The 12,473-nt window shown below is 39.4% G+C and overlaps 1 protein-coding gene across 2 annotated transcripts in view; it reads left to right on the top strand.

Annotated features, from left to right (window-relative positions):
- Window positions 1-170: 170 nt before the first annotated feature.
- The window catches only part of SNX16 (sorting nexin 16), a 32,454-nt gene continuing 20,151 nt past the window's right edge, over window positions 171-12,473 (top strand). Inside the window, exons 1-3 of one of the 2 annotated variants that reach the window (XM_014965678.1) lie at window positions 171-384; window positions 5,230-5,686; window positions 9,953-10,039. In XM_014965678.1, the coding sequence (XP_014821164.1) occupies window positions 5,321-5,686; window positions 9,953-10,039 (453 nt within the window). In that variant the 5' untranslated portion in view covers window positions 171-384; window positions 5,230-5,320. Of the gene's footprint in view, window positions 385-689; window positions 723-5,229; window positions 5,687-9,952; window positions 10,040-12,473 lie in introns of those variants that run through there. The other variant, XM_014965679.1, reaches the window with a different exon arrangement.

The raw sequence follows: 12,473 nt of genomic DNA, 5'->3' as shown, positions 1-12,473 counted from the left end.
GCGCCGGCCGGTGGCGCATCTCCCGCCCACCTGTGCGGAGGCGGGCGGTTGGGCCGCGTCGCTGAGGCGAGGCGAGGCGGGGGCCGGTCCCGCTGCCGGGACGGCGGGGACGGAACTCCCTTTCCCCGGGGTGGGAAGGCGCCTTCCTCACCTCAGGGGGGTGGTTCCTCAGCCGCTGCCCGAAGCTTCGTGAGGGGGCGAGGGTTGCCGGGCCCCTCTCGCCGTCTGAAGTTCCGCACCTGGCGGCCCCCGCGGCCCGGGCCTGCGGCGGGTCCCCTGCGGAGCCACCGGGGCCCTACCGGCGGGATGCGGAGAGATCGCCACGGGGCGGGTGTGGGGGTGGTTTTCCTTTCGTGTTTCAGCACCGTTAAGCCGCAGGGAAAGGTAAGCAGCGTAAGCGCGTCTCCCCGTGGAATATTTGGGGTCCCTTCGGAGTTGTTTCCGATGTGGTGACAGTTTCCTCAGGGCAGGAATTGCCCTCCCCCCCGTGTGTGTGTGAGTGAGTGTGAGGTTTGATAAATAGGCCCCGATTTCGAGTTCGTAAACAGGTGAAACACATCATTAAGTAACTTGAGCGAAGCCGGGGCCAAACGGTAGCCCTTTTTGTAAAAGTTTTGTAAGCCCCAAGCCAGCGAATTGTCTCTTTAATCAATAGCCCACTGGTTCCTCAGCAGGCGTGCCACGGCAGCGCCGAAATCCTCCAGAAATCCTCCGCGGCAGAGGTGAGCCCAGCTGTGTCCTCCAAACAGAGACACACCACGCGAAACCACAGATAGTATGGCAGAGCTAAAAGTCTTCTAAATCCAATTAGAACTGTTAAACACGGATTGTTTGGTTTCTAATCTATTATCCTTGAATTGCATGGCTTACCTGTTTCTCACTAAACATACAAACCATTAGCTTAAAAGGGCTTGGAGCTGCGATAGCTGCAAGCTGAAGGCAAACCCTTTTTTAAGTGGTTTTATTATAGCCTATTTGCTTCGCCTGCAAAAAAGGGGAGGTGGCTGTTGTAAACACCCTGGAGGGTAAGTTAGTGTCATGCTGGTTTGTAGCATGTGACTGTAGGGTTCCTGGGACTCTGTCCTGTCCCATTTCAGATTTAGCCGGTCAGTACTTCCAGCAAATGTTCTCCTCTTCTTTATTTCACTGTAATTTACAGTTGGGAACCAAACTAAACTAAATACGGGGTTCTAAAGAGGAAACTAATTTCTTATAAAAAGTAAAGCAGATATTTAGACAGGGAAGAGTGTGGAGACTGGATTGTTTCTTAGGTGTTGTGAGTGGTGTGTTTGTTCTGAAAACTGATGTTGTGCAATGATTCTCCTGGTTTAACACAGTGATACATGAGACCAGTCAGCAATGAGCCTTGGTTAGTAGAAGACTCTGTGCCTAAATCTTCCCTCCTGGCTGCACCAGTATAAGCAATGAGTGGTGTGGTTTGTCTAAAAGTGTTTTATCAGATTTCTTTCTCTTACTTCTGTTGCATGAATTGGCAGTAAACTTCTATATTCATAAAAAAGCTTGAGTGTTATGGCCCTCCTTTGAGTGTTGTATTCTTTTTCTGATGTTTAGCCTTTATAAAGTGCAAATTAATGTGATTTTTAAACCTGGTTGTGATTCATAGCATGTAATTATTCTAGATATTTGGAAATTGTGGTACCTTTACAGTTTAAGGTGGATTTACATACATAAATATGTATTTATGAGTCTGGTAGGCTCTAATGTAATATGTTTATATGTTTCTTTTTCTGTTTTCTTGACACACACAAAAAAATCAAATTAAATGACGTGGGATATGCTCTCTGCTCACTTGACCTGATGCTCCTGTTTCTCTTCAGAGCTGCAGGAATCTGGCTGTACCGTTGGTACTATGAGCCCCTTTTTATTTATCTATAGGTATGTTTTCTGTGTCAGATTGAGTGGAGAATGTCCTTTCGAAGCAGATATTGTGATCCTCTTGCAGAGTACGAAAGAAACTGAACCAGAAAGTGTACCCTGGGAGCAGACCTAATGAAGTCCAGCTGCTAATAAGCATTCAGTCAGTGCCAAATTACTGCTAGTTTAACATAAAAGCTGCTGAAGCATGTATGGTGTGGATGTGGGGTTCTTAACACCAAGTGCTTTACAGATCTGGCTGGAAAGCACTGTTGAGCTGCATTGCTCGTGCATAGTGCCACAGCCTTGCAGTAATGAGTGTGCATTTAAGAGCAGTAGTAAGTGTGTAAATGCGTGTGCATTTTAGAGTGGTAGGAAGCGTGTAAGTTCTTGACTGGCATTTCACTTTAAAGAAAGAAGTCCTAGAAAAGACATGTGTTCGTAAGTATTGTAACTGGTGAAAATGTTGTGGTTTGTGACTGGGTTTTGGTTTTGTGGTTGTTTGTTTGGTTTTTTTTTTCCAAAAAGTGCTGAAAAGCACAGGCGCTTTTTTCTTCTCGAAATTCCCTGAACACCTGGGTGAATTTATGGGCCTACTTTTCTTTCCTGCTTCAGTTTCATAAGTTACACAGCAGAAGATAACTTTTTTTTTTTAATTGATCCTTCAGTTTCAAAACATGGACTCAATTGGATTTTTCTGTTTATAAGGATTTAATCTCACACTTACCAGGAGCGTAGCTGGGTGGGGCATCCTTTAAGGGGATGCTCTTAATTCCTTATGCTGGTAACATGGAAAAATCACTGAAGTGGCAAGTGAAAAAGGAGTTACCTTGTTCAGTGTTTCATGCTGAGAATATCACTAGAGAAAATCTGCAGAGAATACTCCAGTCGTGGTGTTTCTACCTCTATTAAAAACGTTTATTGTTTGAGGCAGAAAACAGATGCTCTTACTGAGAATCAGGTGGGAAAAGGGATTTAAATTTTGGTGTAGCTCCAGGAGAATGTCCTGTCTCCCAAGACAGGTGTGACTTGCTGCTTTCAAGTGATGTGAAGCAGGTCAGCTGTCTGACACCTGGGGTTAAGTCACACAACCAAGCCTAGGACTGTGCTGCAGTAGAAGCTGCTGGATGGTCCAAATGCTGCACCTGACCAGCAAAATCAGTCAGGAGGGGTTTATGATCCTGACAGTTCTGCTGCCGAGTGTCCAGCCTCCCCCCATGGTGAGGCAGAGGTGCTCCCAAGGAGTCACTGCCAGTTTGAAATTGTTCTCAGTGATCAAGTTCCCTGAGCTTTGTGACATACTGAACGTGTGGAGATTTCCCTGTGTAGTTGAAAGGATGGGGAAGTTTGGGGATTTTTTTCCCCTTCGCTGAAGGAATTCTTTCAAGGGCATTTTTTAGTCTTTCTTGCTGGTGCCGGTTCATTTCATATCCATTTCCTTATTCATGTTCTCTAAGATTTATTTAGAGCAAGAGAGTGAAAGCATCGCTTCACCCTGGTAATTAGGAAACACATTTGGGTTTTGCTCCAGTAGATGATGTTGCCTTAACGGGAGAAGGAATTTGGCAGAAAATAAACCCCCTTGTGTTCCAGCTTGTCCTTAGATATCAGAGGGGCTGGGGGCGGCTGGGTTTGGAGTCCGAGTGATGCCCAATTCGGTGCTACATCTTGGTCACGTTCAATGTGTTGAACTATCACGATTAGGGATGCACAATAGTGTGATGCACCTTCTGTCTAGCTGCATTGAGAGAACTAGCATGGCCAGATTTCAGGAGTTTGGTCACGTTGCACGAGAGCTCTCACGGCCAGATTAACGTGTGGTGCAGTTTATTGAGGCAACAGAATCACAGGTTCTTTTGGATTGGTGATAATGCACTGTCTGCAACGCACGTGCAAGTAATACAGCAGCATAAAACAACTCTATATAGAGATTTCTGTTTCCCAGGGAAGCACTCCATCCACAAGTGTGTGGATCTCACCCAATAGGTGTCCCTACTGGGGGGGGAAGAGAGGCTCAGCCCCTTGACTGGTCCCAGAAGCCAGTGATAGTCCATGATGGTGTCATCCTGACTTGTCTATGATGGTATTTTCCCTAACATCCCTCCATTCTTAAGCCATCTTTATACTACTTTTTACCTTGCAGGTGGAGCTTGAGTGACTCAAGTCATACATGCCTCTTTTTTTATGATTGGTGTAAAATGTCCTTGTTTTGCATTTAAAGGTATAGACTAAGAAAAATTCAGAGCGCAGACTCAGTGAAGGGTGGTCGCACCTTGGAGGCAGGTAGCTTTTAGGTTGGAGGTGTGTTTTGGTATTATAATGACATTATCACAGATGATTGATTATATATCTGACCTGAATCAGGTCGATGGTTTCCCGTTTCACAGCCACCTGCAGCCTCGTGGTTGATTGGGATACTCTTGGGTGGAAGAGGTGGTGACTCACTTCCTATTAATCCAAAGAGGTGGCATCTAATTTGTATCATATAAGAGCCCTTCTTTGGGAGATGATGCCTTTTTTTGGCAGTTTGATAGTGCTGTCTTAATTTTTTGCTTTCTTTAGAAATGTGCACACAAAAGATTAATTTTGGCTTGAAATGGTTTTCTTGAAGAAAAAAAAAAATCAAATCTTTTGTTTATCTTCCTGCCCTGAACTTGCTTTTCCCATTTTAATCTGCTGGAAGGGAAAACTAATTGCTATTAAACCCTGCTTTTGATGTGCGTGCTTGTAAGACTTAGTTGCTCCTATTCAAGCTATGGAAAATGTGCCCAGTTAACAGGGTTACGAATGTCTATAGCATTATGTGCAACAGAGTTGTTTTGAAAAATCATTTTGAAACAATATTTTGCTTTGAAAACAGATCCACTCTACCTCAGTGAATATGTAATATATGCAAATATGTTTTCACCTAAGTTGTTTACTGTGTTGTCTTTTGCTTTGTGTCATCCATATTGTCACATGCATGTTTGGCTCATGTAGTCTGCTTTTTACAGAAGCAATTCTGGGACAAGCCTTTGTACTGTTTATACAACAGCTTCTTAGGTATGCCTAAAGATTGCTGGCTTTTTCAATAAAACAAAATAGCACTTAAAGCACAAAGGACAAAACGATTTTTCTCGTTTGTAATCTTACTTTAACTTTCTCTCATTTTAATTTTAATAGCTTGGAAAAACAACTCCTGTAAAGCTTGTCTCAAATTGTAGAGATACAATTGTAAAGCAGCTTTTATGTGAAGCCAAATTCCTCGTGAAAATATTTAACTGTCAATACTGCTATATCTCAATGCTGATATAGATTCTTCCAAATTTGTTGCTTTCACTTAAAAGTGAAAACATTCTCTGTCTTTCACTGCAGGTTGTGCTCTTGACAAGATGAGAAATCATGGCTTGTACAGTGAATGAACCTTAAACTCCTGCGCCAAAAACTGAGGTTGTTTCCATGAAGGATGGCAACACCATACGTTCCTGTTCCTATTGGAAGTTCATCATCCAGCTTTACAAACAGAAACCAAAGAAGTTCTTCTTTTGGGAGCATCTCCACGAGTTCCAGCTCCTCAAAAGGACAGCTAGAGGACTCTACAATTGGGAGTTTTAAAAAGATGAGCGTGCCTGACCAGACTGGTTCTACGTCATCTGTGTGTGGTAGTCCACTTGTTAGGACTAAATTTACAGGTCTGGATACATCCATGGAATACTGTACTCAGCCCATGGACGACATAGAGCAGAATACAGATTCCAGGAGCTGGGAAGATCGACCATCCACGCCCACTATACTGGGCTATGAAGTGATGGAGGAAAGGGCAAAATTCACTGTAAGTTTTGGGGATTGAGTTTTTAGTTCATCCTGTAATGACAAGATAACGATTTCATGTACTTTGCGTTCTTTTTCAGTAGTTAACCTTGTTGTTCAGGGATGTTGGAGTACTTTGCCAATAGCAGTTTAGCTTCAAAGTACTGCCATCTGACAGGAAAATATCATTGTACAGGTGGGGAAACTGAGACTGAGAAGCAGTCTTCCCTGTAAGTGCATAAGTGGAACAGAAGGATTTCGTTCTACTTCAGGTATCAATTTCTGCTGGAAAAGTCAGGAATTCCTTGCCAAGTTACAATTCCTTGGGAAATTGAACTTCTAGAAGTTCTGGATAGTTAAACATCTTAAAATGTAGTCTTTTATTTCAAATGAATGGAGAATAAGTCTTATGAGGAGAGGCTGAGGGAACTGGGGTTATTCAGCCTGGAGAAGAGGAGGCTGAGGGGAGACCTTATTGCTCTCTACAACTCCCTGAAAGGAGGGTGTAGAGAGGTGGGGGTCGGTCTCTTCTCCCAAGTCACAGGCGACAGGACAAGAGGAAATGGCCTCAAGTTGCCCCAGGGGAGGTTCAGGCTGGATATTAGGAAAAATTTTTTCCCCAAAAGGGTTATCAGGCATTGGAATGGGCTGCCCAGGGAGGTGGTTGAGGCCCCATCCCTGGAGGTGTTCAAAAGCCGGGTTGATGTAGTGCTGGGAGGTCTGGTTTAGTGATGATGCTCCTTGTTTGTTGTGTGGGTGTCTATTTTTGTCAGTTAGGTTGATGGTTGGACAAGATGATCTTTAAGGTCCCTTCCAACCTAGAAGATTCTGTGATTCTGTAAAAGACACCCTGATATTTGCCTTTTACAGTTATTGATAACATACAACATCCACACGAAAGCTCCAATGTAGTTTACAGCTTCTTGCATTGCTGGGTTTAGTTTCTAATAAGGGGAAATGGGATCTGAAACCATCAGAGTGAGGTTTCAGACACGCAGGATCTCGTGGCAGAACATCAGTTTAACTGGTGTGCATTGAGTTTTCTCAAAACGTACTGTAGCTGGCAATTCAGTTTTTTACATGCCATAAATATATTTAAGGCATTTGTGCATTTGTTTTTGTGGATGTGGTTGAAACATTTCTTTGAGGTAATTCAGCAATGCTTGTGGGAGTGATGGGAGTTGTTTGTTACTAATTATTTATTAATCATACTTCAGGAGAGCAACATTAATCACAAATAGGTAAGGAAGAAGTAGCAGACAATGTTTTTTTTCCTCTCCTATTTCCCTATTTTCTCCTATTTTCCCAGAAAAGTGTGGAAGCTAACACCCTTATAACAGTTCAAATACTAATAAAATCAATGAAAAGAATGAAACAGAGCTGCTTTTTAATTATTTGAGAATGAAAAACTTAGACAAGGTATCTTCATGTGCGGTAGCTTAAAAGAAGAACCGAAATGCTTTTACATGTAGATTAAAAGACTGTTTTTAAATAATACCTTCAAAACTAAAACAATTACTAGTATTGTTATATTGATATAAGTTAGTCTGAAAATATGCCAAGGCTTATTCCAGTGTGTGTGTAAGGTGTTCTTCAACTGCAGTTAAAATAAGGAGTCCAAGTTGTGTATTTATGGAGAAGGCCAGGTTACAGTACAAATGGAACATTCTTCACCATTAAAATGCTTGGCTGCATTTTTGGTCTTCCTGAATTTGCTCCTTTTGTTGCTCTGTGTGTTTCTGAAAGCACATAATTAACTGTTTGTTTTCAGTTGCGTGTTGAACATAAGCTTGCCATTGTGCATTACAACCAGCAAGTAATTAGTCCTAGAAATTTTGGTTGCTTCTGCAACACAAGGTCAGTGAGATGGAAGACAGTGGAAATTTAAATTGAAATCGTCTATAGAAGGGGAGACTCAATTGCTGAAGTTTTTTTACTGCTTGTCAGCACATCTCAGAGTTCCCAAAAATATGAATCTGAATTGTTTAAGCTGGGTGATGTACTAACTTCAGGAGTTAAATGTTAAATGTTAATGTGTGTTGGAGTACATGCTGCTGGGAGAAAAAGCCTAGGCTGAAAAACATCTCTGTTTATAAGCAGTTGGTCTCAAATGAGTTGGCAGTCCTGGAATGTTCAGTTAGTGCTGCTTTTTTTTTTTTTTTTTTTTAAGCCAACTAGAAATGATAATGAGATGCTGAATCAGCTAGAGATTGTTATTAAATATTGGCATATTTTCATTCAATATTTTGTATTTGTGGAATAAGGCAATTCAGGATTGACTGGAATTGCTTGGATTTGTTGAATTCATTTGCGGTTTTTTCCCGAAACATTGTGTGAAGGAACTAATAGTTGACTTTGTAATGATCTAGTTTTTCTAGTTTACTAATTACAAATCTTAAAAAGAAAAAGAATCAAACCCAAAACGCTTTTCAAAATTTGCAAGAAAACCAAAAATGTTTGTTTCAGGTTGGCCATATTATTTTTTTTCTCTTTTTTTGCTTGGCTGGTAAACATAAGCTGATTGTGCTCCGTAGAACCATAACTTGTAAAGACTTTATTTCTTAGAGTTTTCTAACATTTACTTGGAAACCATTCAAAGTGAGGGTCAGACCAACTTGGTTTTTTCACATGAGCATTTGTAAGCAATATCTTTGCAGAACTTTTAGTAGAATCAAAGAATATGATAGAAGACTGATCAGTAAGTAAATCAGCAAGCATGTTCCAGAGCTGCTTGTTCTGTGTCTTACTGTTTACTAGCAAAGAGTCTTCACAATTTTATATAGCAATTCTGCTTTATGAAATTTTTGTAAAATAAAATTCTGTTCATACTTTTGATATGACAAGAAAGCGAAAACATTTGGAGATCATTTATGCAGAAAATGTAGGACAGAAGAATTACATTTTAATGTTGGCTTCACAGGCATGTCTGGCGGCATGAATTTTAAAAGCAAACAGCTTTTTGTTCATGACTGAAATACTGCCCCTGTTACAGTACGTGGCTTCTACAGATGCTGCTGCTTGAAAGTGAAATTCTGTGTTGAGGAAGTAGATAAAAGAAATACTTTCTGAAAAATGGCTTTTAATTTGCACCATGGTTATCTGTGCCTTCTGTAACTGTCTGCAACTTCATACACTATAGAATACAAAAGGTACAGAAGTTGGCTGTCTCTGCAGTTATCACATGCTGGGGCTGCAACAAGAAATACAGTTACCACTGAAACAACCTGCTCTGAAATACTGGGAAAGATTTTACTATGTAACAGATTAGAAAATGTTTTAACTAGAATTTGGTTAAATGCCTATAAGGGTTTGTTTATCACTATGATTCCAAAAGTATCTTTTTCTTCCTTGTATTTTATTTAACTAGAGAACACCTAGACTGTGAAAGCTAACCCAGTACAACTGGACAGCCTTTTTTTCCTTATATTGGAAAAAGTAAGGTTGGTGAAATAAGAACCCTTCTTTCCTAGACACTATGTAATATTTTCTAGTTAAAATTTTGTGTTGTTAGATTCATTGTGTTCAGGCATTAGAGTATTAGTCCTCCTAAAAGGTAATTGATTTTTTTATTCTTTAATTATTACTATTGCTGTTATTGTTTTATTTATTTATCCATTTCCTTTTAAATAGGAGAATGGTACTGCTGTCCTGTTGGCTTGCTAAATCTTGATTCAAAGGATCCATTACTTGAGTTCTACAGTGCCAGTGTAATTGTTCTGATGCAGTTATCTAGGGAAATAGTCATATTCTGTCTGGAAAGACAAAACCTAATGTTCAAGACAAATGAAACCTAAGGAGGATGTGATTTTTATCCTGCATCACTTTTCCTTGTGAACCAAGTCAGATGAGACATTTCAAAACAATATAACACTCAGTAACTGGTTATTACAGTCATCTTAAAAACAAATTAGCCTCAAGGACTGATGAATAAAACCATAATTCAGCAAAGATTAAAGTGGATCACTGGAACATACTTCACTTACCTCTTTGATAATTGAGAATTGGTTTTTGCTGGGAAAGAAACCTGGATGCAGTTTCACAAACCCTTTCTTACAGTCAGAAAATAGTTAGATTTAGGAATTATAGAGACTCCTGCCTTAAATTCTGAAATTAATTTATACTGTTTGTACTGATAATTAAGCTTAAAAAAAACCCCACCTTCCAATTAAGGATTCTCTTCTTATCCACGAGTCTTGTTTTGTTAAGAAATAAAGGATAATATCAGGCTGCATTGGCTGGAAGGGTGAAGTTCTGAATATTTTTCTGATATTCCTGTTTTTCCACACAGGTATACAAAATACTGGTAAAAAGAAGTCCAGAGGAAAGTTGGGTGGTTTTCAGACGGTACACTGACTTCTCCAGGCTGAATGACAAGGTGAGAATTCTACACTGGTAAATATCTCTTTCATGTTTCATTTCCTTTGTGTCTCACATTTTTGTCGCTTTTTTATTTGCTTGCTTTTTTTTTTTACTGCATTTAAAACACACACTATATTAATGAAAACATATTAATGAATAAAAAATGTTTCCCCATTTTTTTCAAAGATACATGAAATAACTACAGCTAGTGTAAAGAAGGTATTTCTTCATCTGAAGTTGTTAATGTGCTTCATATTTTATATTTATTCCTAATCTATGTGATAAAGGAAATTAACTCTTTAATAGTTGTATCCCCTGCATGCAAATACAACTAGGGGTCCATGGTTTTTCAGGAATGATCCAATAATTTTTCAGTGTAAAAGACTCTGTTTTTTTCATGATAAAACTGAAGTTTCGTGAACATAAATCTTTGTATGTTGGTCAGTCTTCAGTTATTTTCTGTGTCTTTGAAGTTAATTGTGGAAATATTATATGTTTAAAGCTGAAGACAGAGACGCCAGGTAAATAGGCATTCTGGTTCAGCAACTTACCATTTTTAGAACACTAGAAAACAAATAACATTTCTCTAAAGAACACAAGGTTTTTAATGGGTAAATACTGTTTGGCTATCCCATTTGCCATTATTTTTATAGAAGCATTGAAGCAGAAAAGCAGAATTACACTGTGTCCTACTCTCTACTCCTAAGAATAATCTTTCTCTGCGAGTTAAACGTGTTTTCTTCTACTCTGTTCCTTCATGTTTGAGCTTGCAGCTTTTTAACACTCCCTATTTTTCACCCATAGTAAGGGATTTTTGGTATACCTTTTCTTCTCCCTGGATCAGTGTGCCTAAACAATTAAGAACTTAATTCTGCTGAAATGTTTAATATGGGCTTGAACTTAGATATTTCTCTGGGTTCCTGGTTTGACCCATTTAGGTGTCTTTTAGGTTACCTTTAAAACATCGGTGCAGTCTAAAACTACCACAGATTGTTGAATAGGAATTAGTTTAGGGATTCCTTTCTGAAGAAATTTTTGTGTTTTAATTCAATCTATCCTAAATTGAGGAATGACTTGGTATTGGCAAAAGCCTAACTTCTTTCGAGGTGATGATGTTCTGGGGATTTCAAATCAAATCTCAGAAGTCAGGTCATGTAACAGTTTGTGTTTTGGTCAGCTGTGTCAGATATAGGCCAAGAACCAGCTTACATGCATCAACTTTTAGTGTGGTGACCAGTAGTTTCAAAAACTAAAATGCCCCAGAATAGGTATTTAGATCTTATAAGTGAAGCCCTTAGTCTTTGCGGTCAAATCTTTGACAGAAATGTTTGGCTTTTAAAATGATTTTTAGGTATTAGGATTTCTGTTTAAAAGGAGGAACTTTATTTTTCCTTTGTGCCACTGATTGAATCTTTTTCATCTCTCAGTCTACATCTAAACTTTTACTTTGTTACTGTGCTGTAATTCTCTAGAAGCTTCAGAATTACAGTACATTTCAGTTCCTGGAGCTGGCATTTCTGTGTTACAACAAGCATGACCTCTTATAAACCGAAGAGCAAATGGTTATATACATGCATCAGAGGTTCAAAAGGCATGGTGCAACACTTACAATTCCTTGTTTTCTTAGACAAATACAGACAGGAAGTTGCATGCATTTATACTTCTGGGATTTTCTGTACCCTATCTCATAGAAATCTAATGTAAACAAGAGAAATATGCTGTCTTATAAATCCTTTTCATGACTGTCCTTCCTGAGGTTGGTGGCAAATTATTCATTCTCTGAAATGGTATTAGAAACTTGGCATTAAATGCCAACTGAATTGAACAATCCATCACTATGTGAATCAGTTTGAAGTATTACGAGGAAGAATGGCTTTTCAGGAAGACCAGGTAAAGGCAAAAAAGCAGTATGTTTTGTATGTGTCAGGCATATTCACAAGTTCAAACTGAACAGAGAGCCGGATTTTGGCTAAAAATAGAGAACACGTGAGAAATGGGACAGTGTCACAATGGGGGCTTGTGAAGATGCAATCAGGACTGGATGAATGACTGCAGCTCAGCTAACTAATAGAAGTAGCTACTGAACTTAATAACAGCATCCTTTATTTGCCATGAACTCTCAATAAAAATAAATGTGGCAATATGGATAGCAGTAGGATCCTAGAAAGTATTTTGGACTTCCACTGGTTTCTGAAATATTTACAGTAAGGAACAGCTAATAAAATAGAAATAAAGAGGAGTAAAAACACTCAAAACCATGAACTCTCCTTTTATGAATGAAATCAGTAAGTGCAGCTGCAGATTAAGACCTGAACATATTTCAAGTGTGAGGAATGAGATCTCTGAATGTCAAAGCTGTCTGCTTTCCAGGCAATGAAAGTTTCTGGAAACTCCATACCTGCTGAAAGAAAACAAATAGAAGATGATGGCAAATAATCCAATGTAAAGGA

The sequence above is a fragment of the Calidris pugnax genome, unplaced genomic scaffold (genome assembly GCF_001431845.1).
Source record: "Calidris pugnax isolate Ruff unplaced genomic scaffold, ASM143184v1 scaffold41, whole genome shotgun sequence".
Taxonomy (NCBI): domain Eukaryota; kingdom Metazoa; phylum Chordata; class Aves; order Charadriiformes; family Scolopacidae; genus Calidris; species Calidris pugnax.
The sequence above is the reverse complement of the archived record's forward strand: the minus strand, read 5'-3'. Positions and strand labels throughout refer to the sequence as shown.